We start from the raw sequence: 25,111 nt of genomic DNA on the forward strand, positions 1-25,111 counted from the left end.
CCAGGTCAGAAGGGATCTGAACAGGACACATCAGGGAGCCCAGCCTCTGCCATAGAGGACACACAAGCAGACTTGAATTCTGTATCTCTGGGAGGCTTGCTTTATAATTGCTTCTTTGGCTTTAAAAATATTTAGTTTTCCTTTTAACATTGCCACCTTTGCCCCAGAAATACAACCTGTTTACAAGAAGCAGCACACTGACCTGGAGGGCCCTGTGGGCCAGGAGAGCCGCTGGAACCTGAGGAGGACGAGACAGCAGTCAGCAGAGGGGCAGGTACAGGTGGGGACATCTGGCCCCGGTGAAGGGCAGGTGGGGGTTGGGGATGCTGTCTTCCAGGTGAGGGCTGTGTGAGTGTATTGCAGGCCGGGAGTGACCCCAGTGCATGTCCTCCTTAGGGAGGGGGCTGCAGCTGGGTGGGATCAAACTACCCCTTGCTCTTTCCTGCTCAGAGTAGAACATTTGGGCTGGGGCAGTAGAACATTTGGGCTTTGAGAAGGGGCCCACTCTCCCTGGGTTGCCCAGACATGTTACTTTTGATGTGTGCATCTGGGCTGCAGTCAGTCAAGGAAATGGTCTAATTTCCGATTTCCTGAATGATCCATCGACCTGCCTAGGGATCACATAACGGGGCCATTGAAGAGAGATGGAAACATGGCCCCAAGCCCATTATGGGGCTAAACTTACAGCCCCAGTCTTGACTCTCCAGGGACTGCTTTTTTGGGGGATGCTCTTTGGACCCACCCACCACCCCTGCATAGGCCTGGGGCAGGTGGTTAGGGCTGTCTGGGGTCCCAGGGCCTCTTCTCTGTGATCCATCCTGAATGTGCCTTCTCCTCTGGGAAACTGATTCCTCCCTGCACACTGGACTTACCTTTGGGACCCACAGAACCTGGGACACCAGGTGGGCCGTGAGGACCTGGTTCACCAGCGGCCCCTGAAGAGAAATGGAGGGATGAGCACTTTAGGAGAGGCCCCAGTGTGGCTGCCCCCTACCCTGACACTGTCATTTGGAGGGGATGCTTCCCACCCTGCTAGTGGTCTTGGATTCAATTGGTGCCCCAGTGAGGCCACTTATCAGCAAAACTCCTCCAGTTCCTACCCCCAGATACTTTATAGTCTATGGAGTCTGTCACCTAGTAGGCACTCAATAAATTTTATTGTCTGGTTCAGCAATATTTTAAAGAGAAAGTAAAACTGAAAATAAAGCTTCCTGCTCAGTCTGTTAGCATTAAGAGGATTTCTGGTATCTGTCTTGGTTTCCCCTGACAAAAGCAGTCTAATAGTTAAGGATGGAATTGCAACACCTTCCCCAGTCCCTCCAGCACTGAACCTACATCTGGGGCCTTCCCTACCTCCCTCCTGGCCTCCTTCCAGCCAGGAGAGGTGAAGGGGTGGCCTGCACCTCCACACCTGTGGGTATATCTCATCAGGTGGGACGAGAGACTGAGAAAAGAAATAAGACACAGAAACAAAGTATAGAGAAACAACAGTGGGCCCAGGAGACCGGCACTCAGTGTACCAAGGACCTGCACTGGCACCAGTCTCTGAGTTTTCTCAATTTTTATTGATGATTATTTTCATTATCTCAGAAAGAGGAATGCAGTAGGAGAGCAGGGTGATAACAAGGAGAAGGTCAGCAAAAAAACATGTGAGCAAAAGAATCTATGTCATAATTAAGTTCCAGGGGAGGTACTATGCCTGGATGTGCACGTAGGCCAGATTTATGCTTCTCTCCGCCCAAACATCTCAGTGGAGTAAAGAATAACAAAGCAGCATTGCTGCCAACATGTCTCACCTCCCGCCATCGAGAATTGAACATATGTACAATCGGGTTTTATACCGAGACTTTCCGTTCCCAGGGGCAGGCAGCAGACAGTGGCCTTCCTCTATCTCAACTGCAAGAGGCTTTTCTCTTTTACTAATCCGCCTCAGCACAGACCCTTTACGGGTGTCTGGCTGGGGGATGGTCAGGTCTTTCTCAACCCACGAGGCCATATTTCAGACTATCACATGGGGAGAAACCTTGGGCAATACTCGGCTTTCCAGGGCAGAGGTCCCTGCGGCTTTTCTCAGTGCATTGTGCCCCTGGTTTATTGAGACTAGAGAATGGCGATGACTTTTACCACGCATACTGCTTGTAAACATTTTGTTAACAAGGTACGTCCTGCACAGCCCTAGATCCCTTAAACCTTGATTCCATACAACACATGTGTTTTTTTGTGAGCTCAAGGTTGGGGCAAAGTGGCTGGGGCAAAGTTACAAATTAACAACATCTCAGCAAAGCAATTGTTTAAGGTACAGATCAAAATGCAATTTCTTATGTCTTCCCTTTCTACATAGACACAGTGTCTGATCTCTCTTTCTTTTCCCTACAGAGAGGCTCAAAGGTCTGTGCACCACTCCACCTTACAATGAACTCTGCTCTGCCCTGCCCCCTGAGCCCCACCCTCCTTACCACCCAACTCTGGGAAGGCTACTGCTCCTATGACCACTTTCCCTGTGGATTCCAGGGGTGTCCGATGGGTCCTCAGCCCTAGGACTGGCCCTGCAGCCCAGCCCAGCCCATGCCGAACGTCTCCGCAGGGCCTAGCACAGACCCTGACTCAGGGTGAGCGCTCAGTAAATGAAGGAAGGAGGGAGAGAGAGACAGAATGAAGGAGGGATGGGTGTTGACACAGAGAAGGAAGCACAGGCATAGCTAACTCTGCCAGGGAAGGAATTGCCTCTTACCTCTTTCCCCTTTCTCTCCAGACCCAGGAGGCCCTGGCTCACCACGAGGTCCCATGGGGCCTTCTCGCCCTCTCTGGCCCATGGGGCCTTCCATGCCGGGATCTCCTAAAGACAAGGATGGCCAGCCTCCAAGTTAGGATCCCGTGCCCCAGCTAAGGGCTCCACAGGCAGCCTTCCACGGCAGACACTTGCCTGGAGCCCTTCCCTGGCCTCCCCGTTTCTCTCCTGGACCCCATAGCCTTGGCTCAACCTGGAAGCCAGAGTGGCTCGTTGAAAATGTGAGTAGATCATGTTCTACCTCTGCCCCAAACCTGCACATGGCTTCTCAGCTCACCCAGAGTCAAAGCTGAAGTCCCCACACTGGCCTCTGAGGCCCCACACAGCCTGCCTCCTCTCGGCCCATCCCTTTGGACTTTCCAGCTCAGAGGTCTGCTCCTCCCTGATGCTCCTTGAAAATTGCCCTGGGGCCTTGGCCTTGGCTGCTCCCTCTGCCTGGAATGATTTCCCTAGATCTCTCCTGCCTGGCTCCTTCTTGCCCTTCAAATCTTTGCTCAAATGGCGGCCTCTCAGAGAGGCCTTCCCTGACTTCCCTGTGTAAAATTACCCTCCCCAGCTCTCATTTGCAAAATCCCTCCAGGCTCTTCTTTCCCGTGTCATTCGTCATCCCAACCTGCTACAGACTTCACTGTTTTTTCACAGTTACTGTCTTTCTCCCCAACCCAGATCTCAGCTCCACAGCAGCAGGGTTTCTCTGTTTGGTTCCCTGATGTCTCTCCAGAGCCTAAAACAGGGCCTCGCATACAGCAGGTGCTTAATGAATGTTTATTAAATGAATGAAAGAATGAGGAATAAATGAATAAAGAAAAATGTGTTTCTTACCCACACTGCCTTTTTGACCTTTTGGTCCTTCTGGACCTGGGTGGCCCAAGGGCCCAGGGATACCTGTGGACACACAAGGGTATCTCAGCCCCTGTTTTCCTCCCAGAAGCCATCAGCTAGGATTGAGCAGCTGCAACACCGGCAGCCCTGGAGGTCATCAGAGAGTACGTACCTGGAGTCCCAGGGAACCCTCGATCTCCTGCAGGAACAAAGGCAAAAGAGAGAGTGGTCAGCCAGAGGACTGTGCCCAGTTCCCCAAAGAAGTCACTAGTGGGATTCGGGTAGGGTTGCCAGACTTAGCAAATAAAAATGCAGATGTCCAGTTACATTTGAATTGCAGATAAACAACACATATTTTTAGTTATAAGTATGTCCCATTAAATATTTGGGACAAGTTATAGTGAAAATTATTTGTTGCTTATCTGCAAAGTTAACTGGGAGTCCTGTATTTTATCTGACAACTGCAGGTTCGGGCACTCTGGCAGCATCAGTCCCCATCCCTAACTTGGTCAGGAAGGGTGTGCAGGCTGGAGCCTTGGGGAAGGAGCGCTGCGACAGTGACCCAGGTATATGCGAGGGTGTAGGTGGCAAGGATCTGAAGGGAAAAAAGAGACTCGAGGGCCCCAAAGTGGAAGAGCTGACTTCCTGGACTGGGGTTGCCTAGGAAGTGAGGGGGGAGCTGGAGAGAGGTGGGATTGTGTCATCTTGAACGTGGTGCTCAGTATTCTTCTGGCTGCAGAATCACCGAGGGTGACTAAGATAAAGACTCCTGCCCACATCCATACCCCCTGAGTCAGAGGCTCGGGGAATGGGGCTCAAATTCTTTTGGAGATTCCTGTGCACACGGAAGCTCTCCAACTCCGGTCAGCTGGACCAAGGAGAGCTGCTCTGTGTCCAACCAAAGGTCCCTGGGATTGGAAACCTCTCCTCCTCACACGCCTGTCCCATCTGTTGTCAAATTACTTCTTGGAGTGCAAGGTGGGTTTTCTGACACTTGCTGATTGTTTGAAACAATTAACACTTGCTAATATTTAAGGTAAAAAATGCCCATGTTATAATTACCTTTAGGTCCTGGACTTCCCATGTCACCTGAAACCAGAAAGATATGAAAACTGTGAGACGGGGCAAGAACCCAAAGGCCATACTCTGCCTTGTATGGCAGAGTAAATTGTATTTCAAGGTGAGGCGACATGCAGCATGAGTCCCTCCCAGTCCCAGTCTATGTCACTTGGGCTCATTGCTGGGCTTCTTTTAGATGCTTCCTTATCTAAGATATTCTGACTCTAAAACCAAATCTCAACCCTCCCAACAGATACCATAAGATCATTCAACTCTTCATCCTCCCATTTAGAACAAAGAACCAACAGATACCATGAGATCATTCAGCTCTTCATCCTCCCATTTAAAACAAAGAAAAAGGTTTCTAATCCAACCAGAAAACTCGCTTCCAACTGCAGGAAATGAATCAGAGACAAGGTTCAATCCATGGCAATACCTTTAGGGCCAGGGCTTCCTCGGAGATTTCCTGCAAGAGAAAGCAAATCCTGAGTCAGCTTCACATCTCCTGTCCGTCACACACACACAAGAAGGGGATCATGGTATGGGAAGAAGAAACTGAAGCAAAGACTAGAGATCAGATTCTGAATTTGGCTAGTCCAGTGATCTTGGGCAATTCTTTCCAGAACTCAGTTTTCCCAGGAGTAAAGTGGGACCACAGTCTTGGTCCCACCTACCTCTCAGGGCTATTGAGAGGATTGGAGGAGGAGAGAGGTTGAGAGTGGGCTCGATGATGGTGCCCACAGCACATGCCCACATACCACATAGATGCAAAGAAGAAAGGGACTCAGGGGAGCTGGCCCTCTGCCCGGCGATGCTCTCACCATTTTCCTGTTCCGTCATTAGCTTGTTCCTCACGAACATCCAGAGCACCTCCTGGTCGTTGCTGTTCAGCCCAATTTTGTCCAGGTCTGCTCCCACCGTGGGTGCCATGCCCTGGAGGCGGGCCTTGCTGCTTCTCTCCAGCTTCTCGTCGGACAGCATGCTGCTCCTGAACCTCTCCAGCTCGTCCACACGAGCCTTCAGCTTCCTCACCTCCTCGGCTGCAACAAACAGACACAGACTGTGTCACTGAAGGCCCGGTCCTTCGCCTTTCACACACTCGCTCCTCGTGGGGGGCCTGACACAAGGGACTGGGGCCTGTGGTGGCTTCTTCATGCTAGAATACTCATGCAGAGACAATCCGCCGTGGCCACCAGCAGGATTAGCTGCTCAGCATCACAACAGAGCCTTAAAGAAACCTGGCCTGGGAGTCAGTCTTCTCATATGAGCTGGGTGACAAAGCTTGTCCTCACTCTCCCTGTGAGGTGGTGTGAGCGCTGATAGAAATAGATATGGCTGGCCAGGCACGATGGCTCATGCCTGTAATCCCAGCACTTTGGGAGGCCGAGGGGGCCAGATCACGAGGTCAGGAGATCGAGACAATCCTGGCTAACACAGTGAAACCCCGTCTCTACTAAAAATACAAAAAATTAGCCAGGCGTGGTGGAATGCGCCTGTAGTCCCAGCTACTTGGGAGGCTGAGGCAGGAGAATCGACTTGAACTCGGGAGGCGGAGGTTGCAGTGAGCCAAGATTGTACCACTGTACTCCAGCCTGGGCGACAGAGTGAGACTCTGTCTCAAAAAAAAAAAAAAAAAAAAGAAAGAAAGAAAGAAAAAAAAAAAAGAAAAGAAATAGATATGGCTGCTTGGAAACAGCAAAAATAAAAAAGACTAAGAAAATCCTGACCTTGTTACTACGGGCAGCCAGGTGCTTAGAGCGGGGCCTACAGGTGCAGCGAGGGTGGGGCTGGGTATCAGGTGCTGCATCCAAATTCAGCTCCACCACTAAGTGGCAGCATGTCCTTGGCCAGGCAACTCCTGGGGCCTCAGATTCCTCATCTGCGGTAACAAGGGTCTGCACCAATGCATTCAGGTCCCCTCGTCCCCTAACACGTGGGCCCACTCACAGATTCCTGCCCTTCTGACCAGCAGTGGGGCCGGCCTGCCTCCTACCATACAGGCTGCCCTGCTGCCTTTGCCACATACCTAGAGCAATGAGGCCGAAGAGCAGCCCCAGGAGGAGCAGCCAGGTGAGCAGCAGGCCCAGCAGCCACTTCCACCAGCTGCAGCAGGAGCCGCAGGGGCACCAGGCTGGCGCCGCTCCCCAAGGGCCACTGCCAGCACCACCAACATTGCCACCTCCTCCAGTGCCACCAACACCACCGCTGCCGTAGCTGTGGATACCTGTGGAAGAGACAGGGAAAATGAAGCAAATGCAGGCGGCTCCTGCCTTTTCCCTCCAGATTCTCTGACTTTTGGTGACTTTCTGACCTGAGTGACTGTGACTGGGGGCTTTGAAGTTCCTGTGCTGTTCAACATGGGACAGGGTTGGCTCCCGGACTGAGCACAGGGCCTGGCTGGTGCTGACCAGAAGTCTGGCAATCCTGGCTTCAGCTGTGTGACCCTGAGAAGGTCACTTCACCTTTGTTTCTGTTTTTATAACATGGGGTTAAAGGATTGCCTACTTCCTGGGAGGGTTGTTGAATGAAAGGGGACAAGGCATGTAAAATAGTAGAGGAGTTAGCAGCATAGCATGAGGCTTAAACATCTTTATTTTGAATATAGCATTGATCTGCATCTGATTGGACCCAAACCTAAAGCATTGCCATCTCCGTGCCTCAGTTCACACAGTGCTTTCTTTAATCCTCACAGCGCCTAGAATTATACTCAGCTCTTCAGGGGTGCCCAGTGAATTAAAACAATGTTTTTTTGGTAATGAAAAGTGTTTTTAGTTCTCTAAAATGGGGTGGTAAGACCTGACCTGCTTCTATCAAAAGGCGGTGGAAGGAAATGAGGAAAGGCTAAGGGGCTGGAGGCGTGCATGGCTTAGTCTCTTCTTGAGCTGCTGTGTAAAGACACAGTCGCACTGTTGTGTTAGGAGACAACCTAATTAGCAAGTGTTAATTAGGGGCAGCTGGGGGTGGGGGGCCTGTTAGCTTCGTCTCCTGAGCTAAGCTCCTTCTGCAGCCACCTCTGACCCACAGCCTGCCACTCCCCTGACCCCCATCCTGCTCCCTTCTGAGCCTTTAGGGAAACTCTTTAGAGTCTGGTGGCTTCTGTGCACTGCTTCCAGGCGAGGGACTGTCATCTGGTCCATTAGCCACAAGCAGCACCATTGGATCCTGTCACTGCAGGGTTCGTGGTTCTCACCTACCTGCAGTGGTGGTCTTGCCCTTTGTGGACACAGTCTTCAGGTCTCCTGAAAGGAAAAACAGGTTTTGATCTGAGTTTTTAAACTGGAGGAGCTGGCTGCTCTGCCTATGGAGTAGCCATTTTTTAATTCCTTTACTTTCTTAATAAACGTGCTTTCAATGACGTGCAGGAACATCCAGCAGCTCAGTCCTCACTAATCTGATGTTTGTGATCATTACGTCCATGAAGACATGGCTTGGCAAACAATTAATGGTGGGAGAAAGTACCATGTTTTAATTCTCTTATGACCTTAAACCTTTACACCTCAAAACATTTTTGGAACACCAAGTTATGGGTGCCACTTGCATTCCAACAATAAGCGTGGTTGTGAGAAATGACTCTGATTTCTTGGTTAAGGGACTCTGAACACAAGTTCCCGACCTGGGGTGGAAGGAATCGGGAATGAGAAGGATGAGCTTGGAGGAGGATTGTTCCTCAGTCCGTGATGCTATCTGAAAGTTGAGTGTTTGGCTGGGCACAGTGGCTCACGCCTGTAATCCCAGGACTTTGAGAGGCCGAGGCGGACAGATCACGAGGTCAGAAGTTCGAGACCAGCCTGGCCAACATAGTGAAACCCCATCTCTACTAAAAATACAAAAATATTAGCTGGGTGTGGTGGCATATGCCTGTAGTCCCAGCTACTTGGGAGGCTGAAGCAGAAGAATTGTTTGAACCCAGGAGGCAGAAGTTGCAGTGAGCTGAGATCACGCCATTGCACTCCAGCCTGGGCAACAAAGCGAGACTCCTCAAAAAAAAAAAAGTAAGAAAGTTGAGTGTTTGTGGGCATGTGTAGAATTTACTGGGCAATTTGTTCATACCTTTCATCAGATTCTGAAAAGGATCTTTTGACTCCACAGCCCTAGACCTACCCCTAAAATGTCAGGAACTGCTAACTTTAAAGACTTACAGTCAGGCCGGGCGCGTTGGCTCAGGCCTGTAATCCCAGCACTTTGGGAGGCCGAGGTGGGCGGATCACAAGGTCAGGAGATCGAGACCATCCTGGCTAATACGGTGAAACCCTGTCTCTACTAAAAATCCAAAAAAATAGCTGGGCGTGGTGGCGGGCGCCTGTAGTCCCAGCTGCTCAGGAGGCTGAGGCAGAAGAATGGCGGGAACCTGGGAGGTGGAGCTTGCAGTGAGCTGAGATCACGCCACTGCACTCCAGCCTGGGTGACAGAGCAAGACTCTGTCTCAAAAAAAAGACTTACAGTCAGGTTTCAATCTCTTACCTTGTTAAACTGATAACTGATTTGATTGGCATTTATTTAAAAATGTTCTATGACTTAACATTTTCCTTCCTTTACTGACCTCCCTGAAATCAGTGATTTGGAGAGTCCTACAGGGCATCATGAAGAAATGTGGTTATTGGACAAAGAACGCAGATATTTGGGAAGAAAAAAAATAAAGCTAACAAGTGCTTTGCAAAGCATTTTTCTATTAGTTCTGAAGATTATGGAGAACAAGTAAAATGAGAAAACAGATGCCATCGTAGACGTGGCAGAGGCAGGCCTTTGCTCCAATAATGCGCACACGCAAATCACCTGGGAAGCTTGTTGAAATGCAGCTTCTGACTCAGTAGATCTGAGCTAGGGCTGGGCTCCTGCTTTTCTAACACACTCCCAGGTGTGGCTGATGCTGCTGGCCCGTGGACCACACTTTGAGTAGCAAGGTCTCCAAAGACAATGAAATGAAATGTGGCCTGGCTGAAGTCAAGGTGGACAACAATCATATTTGTTCTTACCATTAGCTTCAGCTTTTAGGCCTGAGTCAGCATTGTAGGCAGCTTGCTTTTCTTTTTTTAGGGTGTCTTCTGAAAAAGAAGCTGTGGACAGAACGCATTATAACCTGGCATATTCTCTTCTCAACCTCTCAACTCTGGCCTATGTTTCCCCGGCCCCCCTCTCACTACCCTGCTTGGGAAGGTCAAGGTTAGACTGGTAAGAAAAGCCCCTCTTTCCTGGGATTCATCTGCCCCAATCTGTGTTTGCCGTTAGGCTTGCTGTCACCCAAATGCCTCTCTGAGAGCTCTTTGCCTGAATTTTCTCAGCTCATCTGCATTAAAGGCAGACCCTGGAACATACTATTCAGACAGGTGCTTTTCATTAGAATGGGATGGCTGTGGTTTCATGACTCATAGGGTCCCAAACCACCATGCTAGGACATTTGTTCTCCTACACTATTTGCCTTTCTTCTGAAACCCAAGCCACACGGGATCTGACGCACTCGCAGCGATGCTGGCGGGGGAGGCTGTAAAGACCTTCCCGCTGTCCTTGGTCATGATCAGCAGCTCCATCTCCTTCTTGGTAGGTGTGTTGTCTTTCTCTAGGATCAGGAACTTGCAGTCCTTGTGCAAAAGGTCATCACTCTGCACACTTGTGGTGCAGGCTGGGGAGGAAGAAAATGGGTGAGAAGGAAGGACATGTGCCAGGAGAAGGGAGAGGGGAGAAAAGACAAGAAGAGGAAGGAGAAGAAAGAGAAGGGGGGTGGAAGGTAAATTAGTAGGTGTGTATGAGGGTCTCCTGTTCTTGCTGACAGTGGTTACTACGAAGCATCTTGGGGACCAAGGACACCCTCTATGCCTGGCTGGGCCTGGCCACCAAGAGTTTGGGTCAATGTCAGAAGCTCTGGATGGCTGGTTTATGGGGGCCGCCTCCCCTCCTGGAGATTACAGGATCTTTATTGAATGGGAAAAAGTCCCCCAGTCAGGCAAGTCCTTCCTTAACTAACTTGGGTTCATTTTTATCCTTTAGGTCTTAAGCATTGCCTTCTTGGGGAGGCTTTAGCTGACCACGCCATCTAAAGCACTTCACCCTCATACACACACTCCTATCTCTACCGCATCACTTATTGCTGTCCTTAAAATCTGTATCCTTTTCCGTAATTATCTTGCATACTTTGTGTGTTTGTCATCTGCCTCCACCACTGACGTCAGCTTAGTGAAGGCAGGAATCTATCCTGTCGTGTTCACCGCTGTACTGTCAGCACTTAGAACAGTGTCCATCTGACACAAAGAAGGTTCTCAGTAAAGGCTTTCCAATAAATGAATTGTCAAATGGAAGACAACACACCAGAATTAGAACAATGGAGGAAACAGCTCACTGCATGGTGCTGAAATATGTGGATGAAGTTGATATAGATTCTATAGAAAGTAGGGAGGGTGCCAGCAGCTTCTGAGGGCTCCATGAGCTGCATGTAACAGGTAAGGGCCCAAGGCTTCCAGTCAAGGGCAGTGGCTAATGTGCAAGTGCCTGGCCCTAGGCAGGTATGGAGGGTGGAGCTTCCTGCCGCCTTCCGATAGGAACATTCATGGGAATGTTCAGCTTTATTCACTCATGGAAACATCTAAGAGGCCTTTGGGGCAAGTTGCATTTGCAGGTCTAAGACCACTCATGGGTCCTATTTCCTCTTCCAGTATACCACGTGTATTGGAAGGATACACAGGCAGGATTACTGCAGAATAATCCTCCCTGTGCACCAGCCTGACCCCCAGCAGCTGGGAGCAGCACTCACCGGCAGAGGTGGAAACACCAGTGTTCACAGCCACAGGGCTCTGGGGCATGTTTTTCTTCACCCCATATGCTGCAAGAAAGGAAGCTGGGTCAGCATGGGAGGGTCGTTCCAGGCAACTCAGGAGAAGCCTGGTCACCCCTGGCAGAGAGGTGCCCCCGACCCTCTCCAGTGAGAAGCAGATGATGAATCAACTCTCTCCAGTCATGGGAACAGTAATGAGGGTTTAGATGGAATGTTCTTAGGTATAATCCTTCTCATACTTCTAGCTGCTTCCAGGAAGTCCTCCTAGATCCTCATGCATCTCCTTCTCTCCTGAACTCCTACAGCCCTTAACACCTGCTCTGCATGGCCTATCACTTATTCCCATTGTCTTATAGAGCCTCTCATTGTCTCCTGTGTGTTAGACTTCCTCTGCCAATTAAGTAGCAGGCAAGTTGGGGGCAAAGGCTGACCTAGGTTTCATGTCCCCAGCCACCCCCAGGTTTGCACAGAGGCAGCAACCTGTAGGGGGCGCATCATAAAATCAACCAGATGATTGATTTGCAGTGACAGTGGGTTGTCAAGGAGAGCAGTGAGCTGGCGAGACTACCAACATAACAGTTCGACTGTGAGAGACACAGGAACATACAAGTGATGCCTCACAAGGTGATGCTGTTGACGGGACAGACTTCCCTGTGTGCTTGACTCATGTCTGAGCCAGTTAATGATCAAGATTGATATCTCAGGGCAGGAGGTATTGTTTCTTTGGTGGGAAAGGTTGACTGATTTTCAGGGACATTTTGGGTCTCCTAATTCAGTGAGTTGTAGCTGCAAAGAGGTGTTGCTTCTCAGCCCTTAAGCTCCAACCCTAGCCTACTGACCTGTGGAGGTTGTGGTGGGGCCATGGGACAGGGTAGTCGAGCTGGGGGCCAAATTGTTCTGCATGCCAAATACTGTGAAAGTAACAGAGGTCAGGTGAGTACAGGGAGCACGGGGGATGCCCCCTGGCTTAGGACGGCCCCCAGAGTCCCAAACCACTTTTATGATCAATACTTTTGTCGACAGATTCCAAAACTTCCTCGGTTCCCACACTCTTTGTAACGTAGTAATTTTGTCAATACCCCCACCTACCTACCCCAGGCCAAAAATTACTAACAGTTCTACTTATCACGTAGTTAGGTCCCTCCAAGTTAAAAGCAGTAGTTTGCACAGGGTCTGACAGATGTTGCTGACAGATCTCTCAAAATTTAAAAATATCGTAGGGGTTCCTGTTTCCTGTGGTGCCTTGGTGCACAGTGTGGGAACTGTAAGCATAGGATATGGACACAGACACCTCAGGTGCTGAGAGGCACTAACTTGGCAAACTCCTAGTATTCCAGTTAGCCCTTCCTTCTCCTGACACAAACACATAAAACTCCCTCACCTCCACTATGATTTCAAAGGCTCCTTGTTTATTTGATTGCTTGTTTGTTTGTTTTCAACAACGTGCAGAAACTTATTCCTGCTGGCCAGCAGCTTTGCTATTTGGGGCACAAGATCAAGGATCTGATATCAGCCCACCTTCCCTTGGGGCCTGGTTTTTATCAGGACTTTGCAAAGCAAAATAGCAAAGGCAGAAGAAATAAAACATGTAGCCAATGTCTTCTGGATTTGGTGGGCCTCTAGTTAACTGGAGGAAGGTGCTGAAAATCTGAATGCAAAACTTGTACTTGTCTCTATATCAGTTAAGTAAATAAACAAGGCCCACATCATTATATTTATTAGTCACATTATCACAGGGAGAAGGCAGACTCCTTTAAAAAGAAAAGATGTAGGCTGGTAACATTTACATATAGGCCTTTAAGATGTATGTGGAAACATAGCAAATAAATATTTCTTTAAAATTGTTGTATGTTTGCATTGGAAGCTAAGTAGTAACATTATTTACCCCAGTGTAGTTACTCCAACAAACTATGTGCTATATTTATAGAAAGATCTGAAAGCATTTACTCAATGAATTACTATTTCTCTTTAAAAGATCTGAAATAAAATCCTTCTAAATTAACAATGCCTTTACCCTGAAAATGTCCTACACTATGATTCCATTAGACTCTTCATTTCCAATCCTCCAACTCTTCCAGAAAAGAAAGGTACCACCTTAGAATACGCATGTCAATGTGGGCTCACGTCTCCTCGCCTGAGACCTTTCCCTTGAGGTCTAAGTTCTCCCTGTGGTTGAGGGCAGGCTCTGTGCAGCCCTGTGCCTCTGCTTCTGGGCTGCAGTATGCATAGAAGAAAGTCCTTCATGCTCTTGGGTGAAGCATCCTAACACTTCTATGCAAATAGCCTGGAAAAGTCATCTCAAGATGGTGACACTGACCTGAGGAGGATGTGCTGAGTCCAGGGTGCAAAGTGGATGAGCAGGATGCCATGTTATTTGGAACTCCGAAGACTGCAGGGGCAAGGAGGAAGGCTGGTGAGAGGGACATCTGGCCCAGACAGGGATAGAGATTCGGATACTATAGAAGCACCAGAAGAAATGCCAGGATTGGGTTTTTATATTTTGGGAAATTTTTGTTCTTAGGAAAAACAGGCTCTTGCCTTGCAGCAGAGAATCAAACACTAGCCTGCACTGTACCTTGGGTCACAGCCAACAGGTGATCTCAGGTCTGTCAGACCTGGAGTGGACAGTGGGTCCAGCCAAAGTCTCTCTTGTGAGTGACCCCACTTTACAGAGATGGTCCCTGAAGCTCAGAGAAGTCAAATGACTTATTCAAGGCCCCACTGTCAATTCATATGAAATGAAACTAGATCTTCTACATCCATTTTCAGTGTTCTTTCCAATTTTTCCTGATACACTGTGCTATATGTCCTAAAGGGGACACACCAGAATACCTTCTAGATTGAATTGAACTGAAGTTCCAGGGGGAGTCTCCTGGGATGTTTGGCCACAGAAAGCCTCTCCAGGAGGCCCTGAGGATGGCAAACGTTCTGAGGGTCATTCATCTCTAGGATAGAGGCATGCCGAGTTCAGGGTGACAGAGGGTGTAGGCTGCCCTCCAGGTACCTGATCCTGCAGAGTAGGCATTGGTGTTGAGGAGGGATGAGCTCTGGGTTGTCATGTTGTTGTGATAGGTCCCCATGGAGGACCCCGCTGGTAGGGTGGAGGACCACACATGGGAGGGAAGGTTGGCATCCAGGATCGTTGCATCGTAGGTGCCTGACACTGGAAACAGACACATGCACACACCCCAGTGAGAGACAAGTCAACACTCCCTGCTGGGGAATCTAGTCACCACACTTTTCTGGGACTTTCCTGGTTTGGGCATTGGAAGTTCCACATTTCAGGAACTCTCTCAGTCTGGGAACCTGGGGTAGTTTCCATCCGAAATCTCAGAGCTGGTGAAAACATTATCTCTTGCATTAGAAATTTTTGCTGGCTCCTGGTGAAATTTGAGGTAGCCATATTTTGCCTTGGGGTCCACCCATTTCTCCTTTTAAACCTGGCTCCCCATCTCCTGGTGGGCTGTCCCACCAATGGCCTTCCTCTCCACCTGTTGCTGAGTGCTCCATCTTCAAAGACACTGAGAGAACAGTTCTTTCACGACCAACAAATGAGACCCCGAAGCGAACCTCTTTCAGTAGAATTCCAGGCACCATGGCCATTGCAGGGCGCATGCCTGGGCAGGGGAGCCCTTGGTCTGGGGCCACATGGCATGCGTGGCAGCCTTCTCTGGTTCCACCCTCCTTAAACATCCCTATGAACCAGCCAGACACTGTGCCCCCAAGAGGGGATTTTCCTGCTTCTTCATATCTGGGGCCAGTTCTGCTTATTTGTCTGTGAGAGGGAGCCAGTCATGCAGGTCAGAAAGTGCCTTGACGTTTTGGTTTTAGGGTGAAAAACAAGAAAGATCACAATCTCTAGGCTTTTCTCCAGTAGTGAATGGGAGGGAAGTTTCCTATCACAGTAGATCTGGCTTTTTCCCTCACCTACCTCCACGACTTTGCTAATTTATATTTCTGCCTCCCACAGAACCTACCTTGCACTTGGGGGGCATGTAATATGGAACTGCTAAACAATGCTCATCCTACTTGACCGGGACATGTTGGTTTTCTGACTTCCTCCAGAGACCCACTGTCCACAAGGGCAGTGACTGTGTCTCTCTGGTCCATTGCTTTTCCTCAATGCCTGGTGCTTGGCATAGAGGAGACATTTAATAAATAGTCACTGAATGAATACATTAAAACTCTACAAATTTCCCCAATATTCTTCATTTGGGGGACCTGGCCAACATACTGTCCTGGGAGACAGTCTCTAGGATTTAGGGCTGGGCTGTGCATGTGGAATAGGTGACCAGCCAGGGGTAGGATAGGTACAGCCCACATTTTTCACTGCTTGAAGAGCAGATGCTCAGTGCTTTTCAAGGTCTCTGGCAAAGCCTGAAAGGCCTGCCAAGACGTGGTTGAATCCCCAGGCCAGGATAGATCTGCCACCTTGATGCCTTCCCTTCTGAAGAAAATAATGTATACAGTGGTCCATTTCCAAGACAAAGTGTCTTAAATTGGCTTAGGTCAGCAAACTACAGAAGAAACAGAATATACTAGGCCCCTGCTTGGATAGCTAATGCCTGCTTATTGGTCTCCCCTCCCTCACCAGTTCCTCCCCGCCCCCCACCCTGCTTAGTTTCCCTCACTCAAACCAAATAAGTTTAGTCTAAGATAAAAGTTTACTCGACTGCAAAATAGCTCATTTTGTCTGTTCTTATCAGCTTGCTCAGCTACTTAGGTCATAAGTCAAAAACTTGAAGAGCCCCTAAGCTAACTAGGATTGCAATGCATTGTGGACTGCAACAAAATGCAGCAAGACAACCCTAAACAAACACCTAGAGCCCCTGCCCAACAAAAGAGGGAACTAAAAATACACCTCTAACATTCCCCCAAATAGTCCATTGGGGAAAATGCTGCAGGGTTTTAAGGGCTAACCCTCGAACCAGGGACAAGGAAAAGCAAAACATGATAAAGCATTACTGTTTTATCTGGGCCAAAGAGCCCATTCGTCAGCCTTCAGTCTTTTGGCCTAAGTTTGGCTCAGATGAGGACTGGGTGTGCCAAGCTTTAATTCGCTATGTGAATAATAAAACCCCATCCTCACAAGAGGAGATGGGTTATGCTCTTTGTTAAATTAGTGAATTAACCCCCATACTCCCCCTTCAAGAGGAAAAAAGGAGCATAGTAAAAAGCCCTTGCCCAGTAAAAAAGCCCTGGGATCCCATAACACGCTTAGCTCCACCTTACATCTCACAAAATAGAGGACAGGGAGATCAGGGGTTAACAGGAAGGCTGGAGGAAGAGGAATCTGGGGGTCATAAAGAAGCTAAACCCAATGCTCCCGTAAATCCTTATCCAAACTTAAGGAAAGAATTAGAACAACGTAAGAAGGACATTGAGAATTTCCCTAGTCCTTCTAAACAGCAGATGTCTAATATGTACCCTCTTAGAGAAGTCCCTATGGGACAGGGAGAAGTTGGATATGTAAGTGTGCCTCTAACAAGTACTAATGTTAGAAATTTTAAATAGGAAATAAGGCCGCTCTTGGAAAAATTCCTCAGTTTAGCAAAGCAGCTAGATCAATTTTTAGGACCCAATTTTTGTACTTGGGCTAAGATGATGTCAATCATGACTATTCTGTTTACTGGGGAAGAGAGGGGAATAATTAAAAGGGCAACCATGAGCATTTGGGAGAGACAGCACCCTCTCGGGCAAGGAGTCCAGCCAGCTGGGCAGAAATTCCTAAATGCAAATCCCAGATGGAATAACAATAACCCCAAAGATTGGACCCAAATGCAGGACCTAAGGGAAAGAATAATTAAAGGGATTAAAGAGTCCACTTCAAGGACACAGAATGTCTCAAAACCATTCGAGCTCCAACAAGAAAAAGAGGAGACTCCCTCTGCATTTCTGCAGAGGCTCAGGGATCAAATTAAAAAAAAAAAAAAAAAATCAGGATTAGATCCAGAGGACCTAGTAGGGCAAGGCTTTTTAAAGGTTAATTTTATGACCAAAAGCTGGCCTGATATTACCAAGAAACCGCAAAAAAAAAAAAAAAAAAAAAGAAAAAAAAGAAAAAAGAAAAGATGGATGGAATAAAAAGTCAAGTAAGGAATTAGAAGGCTTTTGTTAAAAGTAAGAAACGAAATTAGAAAAAGAGAGAGAAAGCCAAAGCTGTCCATCTTGCAGACAGACAGAGGGGAGCCACAGCATGGCTCATGCTGGTGCCCAGAGAGAAAGAGTTAAGCTGCTGACCCTGAAGGCAAGGGGGAGCCAGCTGTGCAGCTGCAGGTGTGGGGGCGCCAGGAGCCGCAGAGCCGAAGCATGAGATAAAGGTGGACAGTGTGAGAGAGCTAACATAAGTAAGCTGTTAACATGGCGAGTGTGCTGGCGCCCAGAGAAAGAGGAAGAAACTGAGTGTGAGGGAAAGAGGAAACAGGGATGACAGAGACAGAGAGATAAAAAAAAGAAAATAAGCGAGAAAGACACTGGAAAAGACAGAGATCAAAGACACAAAAGGTGAAACTGGGGAGAGAGATAATGTAAAAGGAAAAAAGAGTATGAGAGGAAGAGAGAGAGACAGAGAAAGAGAGAGGGGCCATGGAAGACGGGAGATGGGGAGACAAAGGTGCAGGTAGACAGTGGCTGCCACGGCCCTGCTGGTGGAGGGGAGTCGGAAGCTGATCCTCTGCAGGGCTCTGGTAGTGAGCACCCCACATCAGGTCAGGAATATATTAAATCAAAGAGTTGGGAGATGGTAAACTAATTCCCAAATTTTAAAATATGAAGCCATATTATTAGAAAAGATAATTTAGTCTTGACAACATGTATTTGCTTGAATCCAGCCAGCGTCTTATGAAAAGGAGAGGAGAATAAAGAGGCATCAAATCATAACTGTTTGGATATCATAGAATGTCAAACTAAAGTGAAACCAGACCTTCATATCAAACTAACGTGAAGCTACCCCAGTACATGATGGGATGAGAGTGTTTGTAAATGGGTCATCCCAAGTAATAATTGTGTAAAAACACAATGGCTATGCTGTCATTAATGGAAACAATCCTTATGTGAAAAAGGGAGATTACCCAATAATTGGTCAGCCCAAACCTGTAAATTACATGCTCTTAACCAGGCCCTAAAGCTTCTAGAAGGCCAAAAAGGCACTGTATATACTAATTCCAAATATGCCTATGGAATAGTACACACCTTTAAAAAGATCTGGACAGAGCGGGGCCTAATAAACAGCAGGGAGAAAGAATTTGTACATGGGGAACTGATCAAACAAGTTTTAAAAAGCCCCTTGCTTCCAGTAGAGATAGCCGTAGGAAACACTATAGAAGCTGTAGGGAATAGGCTCACAGATAAAGCTGCTAAGCAAGCTTCCCTGGAGGAAGAAGTTAGATTGTTTAGCCTAATCCCAAATATCCCTAAGGTGATAAATTTTCTAAAGAGGAGGAGGAAGAGCTGGGCAAGATAGGGGCCACTCAAACTGAGGATGGGAGGCGGGTGCTCCCTGGTGAGAGAGAAATGATAAGCAAACCCATGATGAGAAAACTGATGTCCATACTGCATAAAGGAAGTCACTGGGGTCCCCAGGCCATGTGTGATACAATACTCAAAAATGATGGGTGTACAAGTGTGTGGGTGTTGTGTGACCTGCCAGAGAATAAATTAAAAAGTAGTTAGAAAACAGACTACCGGAGGAAGACCTCGTGGGTCAAGGCCGTTTCAAAGCATTCAAGTAAATTTTACATAAATGCCCAAAATAGGGAGACTGAAGTATCTACTAGTACTGGTAAACCACCTCTCCAGCTGGGTGGAGGAATTCCCCCTCCCAACTGCCACCGCTGGGAACGTGGTCAAAATAATCTTAAAACAAATTATACCTAGATTTGTCTTGGTAAAAAATATTCATTCAGACAATGGGAGCCACTTTACCTCAAAGGTGCTAAGGGGAATTATGGAAAGTTTACACGTTAAATGGGATTACCACACCCCTTGGCATCCCCCTTCCTCTGGAAAAGTAGAAAGAATAAATCAAACTCTCAAAAAGCATATTATTAAACTAATCTTTATAACTAAAATGCCTTTAATGTCTCCCAGTAGCACTCCTTAGGATTAGAACAGGCCCAGGCAAAGACTTGGGACTGTCCCCTTACAAGTTATTATGTGGACTCCCACATTTAGATAGGACTACTGATCTTCCTTCTATGGAAACCAAAAACCAATTTTTAGAAATTATATACTGGCCATACCCTCCACCCTGTCATCCTTTAGGTTAAAAGGACTTCGAACTCAAACCCCGCCTTTTGAATTCACAGTTCACCACTTCCAGCCTGGCAACTGGGTACTAATTAAGACTTTAAAAGAAGATAAGCCCCACCCAAGCTGGCAAGGTCCCTATCAAGTGGTCCTAACCACTGAAACGTCAGTGCAAACAGCTGAACGAGGGTGAACTCATTACTCTCAAGGGACTGGTAAAAGAAACCCCAGAAGGAAGGGAAAAGGACAAATGGAAAGTGTATAAATCACCTAAGTAACATTTAAAGCTAACATTAAGGAAAACCTAGAAGAGAGCTATAAGCAAACCCCTTCATTAGGGGTGGATATGGTTAGGATTAATCTTCACACAAGGGGTAAAAGAAGACCTGAGTATCAGATAGGGCCCAGTACTAGGGGTGGAAAGTAGGGAATATCCAACCAATCTAATAATCAACATAACTAAAACCTCTATCCCCTAAACCATAAAATTCAATGCCTGCCGAGTCTTACATTGTGGGAACTTAGGAAACCAAAGGCAGCTGTCACAAGCAAACAAATATCTATGCCCTAAAACAGGTTGCTATTGGGGAAAGCCCTGTGCTAGCTGGAATGAGGTTTGGTGGGCCCCAATTTCAAGTCTCACTTTCACTATTCTCTGGGTCTCTGAGTCCATTCTTTGGGTTTGGAGGGGTAAGTTTGTTTCTCACACTCCTCAGCAGCTGGGCTGTCAGACTTACCCGACTGGGAGCTCGCTGTCACAATTTTGGTCTCCACAGTGCCTTTCTTGGGGATGGGGAGTGTGTTGGAGGAATTCCGGGTGGGGCTCACACTTGCGGATCGACTCCCTTTGAGCAAACGCTTAACATCATCCAATTCTGTCCCTGTAAAAGAATCCACAGATGTTTCTGTTAAGTCCAGTGTTCTTTCCTGAGTCCCTGTGCAATTTGGGGAACATTTGTGGCATTCTGACTACTAGGGAGAATGGCATCTGTCTCACACATTGGGACTTTTTGCTTGGCTTTATAATATTCACATTTTACTAATGAATAGCACTTATCAACTTGGTACTTTGTCATATTAGCCTCATAAAACTTCTGCATCTCGCAGGAGGTCAAGGTGCCTGGGAGATATTTCCTAATTAGACCGCATCAAACATCACAGGAATGATTCTGTGGCTAGAAGACACTATCATCTAGGATCAGGCAGTTAGAGAACCAGGTCCCTTGAAACAGATGCTTCAATAGCAGTCTCATCCCCTGTGCAGGATCCTGGATGTTGGGTCCTTGACCTTGTATGCTTGGGGCTGTCAAAAGGAATTTGTGGTCCATAATTCCTAAACATTATGCTGTGTTCACGTGTAATTTAATTCCAAGTCTGTCTGGCTGATTTAATTTGTAGCAAGGTGAAAAGTGGAGCAAGCTCCCTGTGCCTCCCACACAGGAAGCAGGGAAGCAGGAGAGGTGGGAGACACCATGCATGAGTAGTGCATGAGAGGAGACACAGGTTTGTAGACACCGTATGCTGAAGGAACTCTCAGCCCCAACTCCCTTCGCCTCACCAACCCTAAGCCTGGAAGGATTCAGGTGAGAAGGTGTCAGGCCTGGAGTCAGATTCCACAACCCTAGGTACTGAGCTCTCTGGACAAGCACCCATCTCTGTCCTGAGCCACTGACCCTACTCTTTCTTCTCCTACTCCTTTTACATGATTGCTGTCCTAAAGTTGAGCTCATTTCAAAACATTGTCAAATACCTCTAGCAAGAACATCAGGTATCTAACATATTCCATCGACGGAGACTGGGGGTCTCTGACATTTGAAATAAAGTTTGAATTCTTACACTCTACTACTGACCCTTCTCTAATTTATCCCATTGTGTCCTTACTTTGAACCTTACTTTGAACTGTTCCTTCGATGTCTTGTGCAGGCTCCTCCCTTTGAGCCGAACTGATCCACTCTTCAGTTTCCCTTCAGGTAACACCTATCCCCGGAAGGTTTCTCTGGCCTGATCTCCATGGGCTGCTGTGGAGCTGCTCCTCCCTGTTCCCTCACCACACTGAGTTGTGATGGTTGGCTGACTTACTGTCTCCCTATTAGTCTGTGAACTACTACACAGCAGGAACCACGGTTTACTCAGCAGCTTAACTCCAGCCACCTAGCCCAGAGTCCAATTCACAGAAGGCCCTTAAAGATGTTTTATGATTGCATGCATGCACACACACACGCATGCACACACACACACAGCACTAGCCCTGGATTTCTGGACCCTTTCTTTTCAGCGAGATCATGACCACTTACATCGCGTGGATGGGGACGCACTCTGCAGTCGAACTCGAATTTCGCTCTCTGTACAAGGGAAGAGATAGAGAAGGGTGTGAATGAAGGAGCTTAGATCACAATCCCTGACACTGAACTCCTAGCAGCAGATGACCCTTTAGGCTGCTCTGACATTTCTGAGTTCTGGAAACAGGAAATCTAGGTGTGCCCAAGAAGAGTGCTGCTTAAAAAGGGAGACCTCCGTACCTCCAACAATTCCCCATTCTGCCAACTGCACACCTCCCAGGCAGCTGCAGATGTTCTAATAAAATTCCAGGCTGAGCAAGGAGGTTCCAGTACAATCAGCAGTGATCAACCCTCTCCCCATCATCCACCTCACGGCTGCCACAACCAAGGTTCTCTCCTGCCTCCGTGGTCTCAGGCATTGGCAAAAGATTCTAAAAACCAGTGTTTACTTGCCATTTTGGCTTCTTCAGAGATGGGAGGGGCAGGAAGCTGGTAGTTAACATTATTAGTTAGCTTCAGGTGGAGAATTTGCATCTTTCAACTATCACACTAAAGTTGTGGGTGGTTGGCATACTCCTAACTTCCAAGTTATTGATGATAATAAGGCCCATAGGAAGTCTAGGTGGGTCATTGTGAAGAATTCTGCCTTCAGCTCAGCCCTAACATGCTGCCCCCAACCCTGCCCAAAGTTTAGCAAGGGTTGCTTCTCCCAGGATTATATTTCTCTCCTGTATCATTGTCTAGATGACTAGATTACAAAACTGTCCTGGAGCTGTTTATCTCCTGGATGAATTTCGAAAAAAAAAAAGGTTGGGGGGATTTTGCTCATCTTTTGATGTGTAAAGGCAATTAGAGCATATCTTGTTAAAGTCAGCCAGGAGACCAGAAGTGAAAGCAGATGTGGTATCTGCATCTTCAGATGATCCACAGCAAGACAAATGATGCTCCACATTGTTATCATGTGTTTTGCTTCCTGCCTCTATGTGCTTGTTAGATTAACGTCAAAAGCTACCCTTCCCCTCCCGATAGAGCCGGGCGGAAGATTCCCAGGATTCTCTCAGCTCCTTGAAAGCAGAAAGCATGCCTTGTTTATTTTTCTGTACCCCTTACACTCCCTGGCTCAAGGCTGGACACACATTAGCTCCTCAGAAAATACTTGTCAAATGAATTGGACTGAACCCAGTGACGGCACTCACCTCGTGTTTGACTCCGTCCTCTGGTTGAAGAAGATGCTGAGAAACAAAGAAATGCAATTTTAGGCATATGTAAGAGGTGGCATGCTAAAGACTTTTGACATGGAGGTAGATATATTTCGTGAGGGGTTACTTTCATAGTGGGTCTAAATCCAGATAGAGGCTTTTCTGAATAGCAGTTGCTTAATAAATGATGATCACTTAGCAACAGCAGAGAATGTTTTGTAATGCCCTAGTACATTTATGATGTTAAATTAGCTAAATGAATATTAAGTTAGCTAACATTTTGAAAGTTAAGTTAGCTAAGGTAATCTGTTGGGGAGCATGATCCATTTGGACTGGCTGACTACACTGATCAAATGTATCAAAAAGCTCCCAAGTCTTCCCTTTGATTTTTTTATTCGAGACTGCCATGGTTTCCCCACTGTAAGCAAATACATAAAATTATAATCATTGTATAATCAATGATCCTGGTATTAATTCATATGCACAGTGAGATTGCAAGAACATGGAACAAAAACTTAAGGCCAAGTGAAGACACAGCCTGGAGGTTCATGAAGCACACACAGTTCCCTTGAAAGCAAGCAATAGTGGAGGTGCCGGGATGCCTAGCACTTGTGTGTTCTACTCGTTGCTCTGCCTTGTGGGAGGCCTCTGTGCATCTCCTGGAAAGAAGAATCCCTACAATTATTGCTTGGCCTTAAGGGCTTATCTATCCAAGCCTGAGCCTTATATATAGCTTACCATTTCTATAGTGCCACGAGCAAAGGCTTATGACAGCAAGTTTATGTGGTTGAGAGTCCCCTTAATATGCTTCAGGATAAAGAGCAAGGGAAAAATAGGTCAGCAGGGGTCAAACTCCTTTAGAAGAATCCATTTAACTCATGATGTCCCCTACTCCCACCACTTCATCTCCCCCAGGGATTTTCCTAGAGCCTCGTTTGACCATTTCTTTAGAAAATGAGGAGAAGACATACCAAATTCCTTCCGAGGGTACTCCGGAGAAGAGTTGCCACTGGAGCTCCCTGGAGAGGGGATAAAACACTTAGAACAAATGGCCTCTTAGGCCCATAGAGCTTCCAAAAGGGGAGGCAGTGCCTGTTACTTCTTTCCGGACCTCCACAGCCCTCAGTGTTTCAGGGGGGATGAGGTATGCTCTTCAGCATGCATGTCAAAGGAGCCAGGCTCATGATGTAAACACGACCCATCATGGCCCTGGTCGCAGCACTTTACTCTGGTCAAGGACCTACTTCAGATGAGGCAAGGATGAACAAAGGAGAGCAGCAGGTTTTGATTTCTTTCTTTTTTGTTCACTTCCTCCACCGGGCTTGCCCTGTGCCTGTTCTAGAGCAAGTGATCTGCCCTGATCAAGTAATCTGCCCTCAGCACCAGGAACCTCTCTGACTTTGTGAGGCTTGTCCCAAACGTGGACCCAATTAAAATGAAGGTACAAATCCCTGGTCAGGCCTGACCTCAGAAAGCACTGTGATGATGCAATCCACCTCACCTGGATTTGGGGCTTCCCAATGGCCGGTAGCTCTCATCCTGCAGCAGCAGGAGGGAGTCTGCTGTGTGTGTGGGATGCCAGCCTGCTGTAGTCATTCACTAGAGTGTGTGGGCCTTACTCCTGCTTCTCCAATACCAGCACCCATCTCTTCTCACCGTTAAACTCCTTGGCCACCTGGCTGGTCAGTTTCCCACATAAAACTGCTACTGCAGATCACCAGGAACTCCAGGAACCTTAGTAATGGAACCCAGGTGTCTTCTTCTACGACTCCTTCTTGACCCTGAGCACTCTCTTGTGTTGACCTCAGCATTGTTGCATGTTCCTGGTCTCCCCATGTCCCTAAAAGACTCTTCCTCCTCTCTCTGTTCTCTGGCTCTTCTTTCTCCTTATTCCCTCCACTTTATCTTTCTTTGCTTCCTTCAACTTTTATACTCTCCTTCTTGGCAAACTCCT

The 25,111-nt window shown here is 47.5% G+C and overlaps 1 protein-coding gene and 2 long non-coding RNA genes across 3 annotated transcripts in view; 2 read left to right on the forward strand and 1 right to left on the reverse strand.

Annotated features, from left to right (window-relative positions):
• Positions 1–25,111, reverse strand: part of COL17A1 (collagen type XVII alpha 1 chain) — a 55,693-nt gene that overhangs the window by 19,637 nt on the left and 10,945 nt on the right. Inside the window, exons 6-25 of the mRNA XM_015456648.4 lie at positions 24,129–24,176; positions 23,155–23,190; positions 21,974–22,021; positions 20,417–20,560; positions 14,437–14,595; positions 13,750–13,821; positions 12,272–12,343; positions 11,412–11,480; positions 10,125–10,286; positions 9,643–9,723; positions 7,864–7,908; positions 6,696–6,893; positions 5,491–5,709; positions 5,106–5,135; positions 4,673–4,699; positions 3,783–3,809; positions 3,611–3,673; positions 2,732–2,836; positions 873–935; positions 203–238 (exon numbers count right to left, since the gene is read on the reverse strand). Coding sequence (XP_015312134.3) covers positions 203–238; positions 873–935; positions 2,732–2,836; positions 3,611–3,673; positions 3,783–3,809; positions 4,673–4,699; positions 5,106–5,135; positions 5,491–5,709; positions 6,696–6,893; positions 7,864–7,908; positions 9,643–9,723; positions 10,125–10,286; positions 11,412–11,480; positions 12,272–12,343; positions 13,750–13,821; positions 14,437–14,595; positions 20,417–20,560; positions 21,974–22,021; positions 23,155–23,190; positions 24,129–24,176 — 1,704 coding nt within the window. The remainder of the gene's footprint in view (positions 1–202; positions 239–872; positions 936–2,731; positions 2,837–3,610; positions 3,674–3,782; positions 3,810–4,672; positions 4,700–5,105; positions 5,136–5,490; positions 5,710–6,695; positions 6,894–7,863; positions 7,909–9,642; positions 9,724–10,124; positions 10,287–11,411; positions 11,481–12,271; positions 12,344–13,749; positions 13,822–14,436; positions 14,596–20,416; positions 20,561–21,973; positions 22,022–23,154; positions 23,191–24,128; positions 24,177–25,111) is intronic.
• LOC135965182 (uncharacterized) lies at positions 195–4,187 on the forward strand. Its single transcript, XR_010578086.2, has 4 exons — positions 195–274; positions 2,377–2,609; positions 2,753–3,009; positions 4,078–4,187. It is a non-coding gene; the product is annotated as an uncharacterized lncRNA (long non-coding RNA).
• On the forward strand, positions 4,467–6,326 carry LOC107130889 (uncharacterized). Its single transcript, XR_010578085.2, has 3 exons — positions 4,467–4,588; positions 4,679–4,790; positions 4,923–6,326. It is a non-coding gene; the product is annotated as an uncharacterized lncRNA (long non-coding RNA).

Source organism: Macaca fascicularis, chromosome 9, assembly GCF_037993035.2.
Source record: "Macaca fascicularis isolate 582-1 chromosome 9, T2T-MFA8v1.1".
In the NCBI taxonomy this organism is placed as follows: domain Eukaryota; kingdom Metazoa; phylum Chordata; class Mammalia; order Primates; family Cercopithecidae; genus Macaca; species Macaca fascicularis.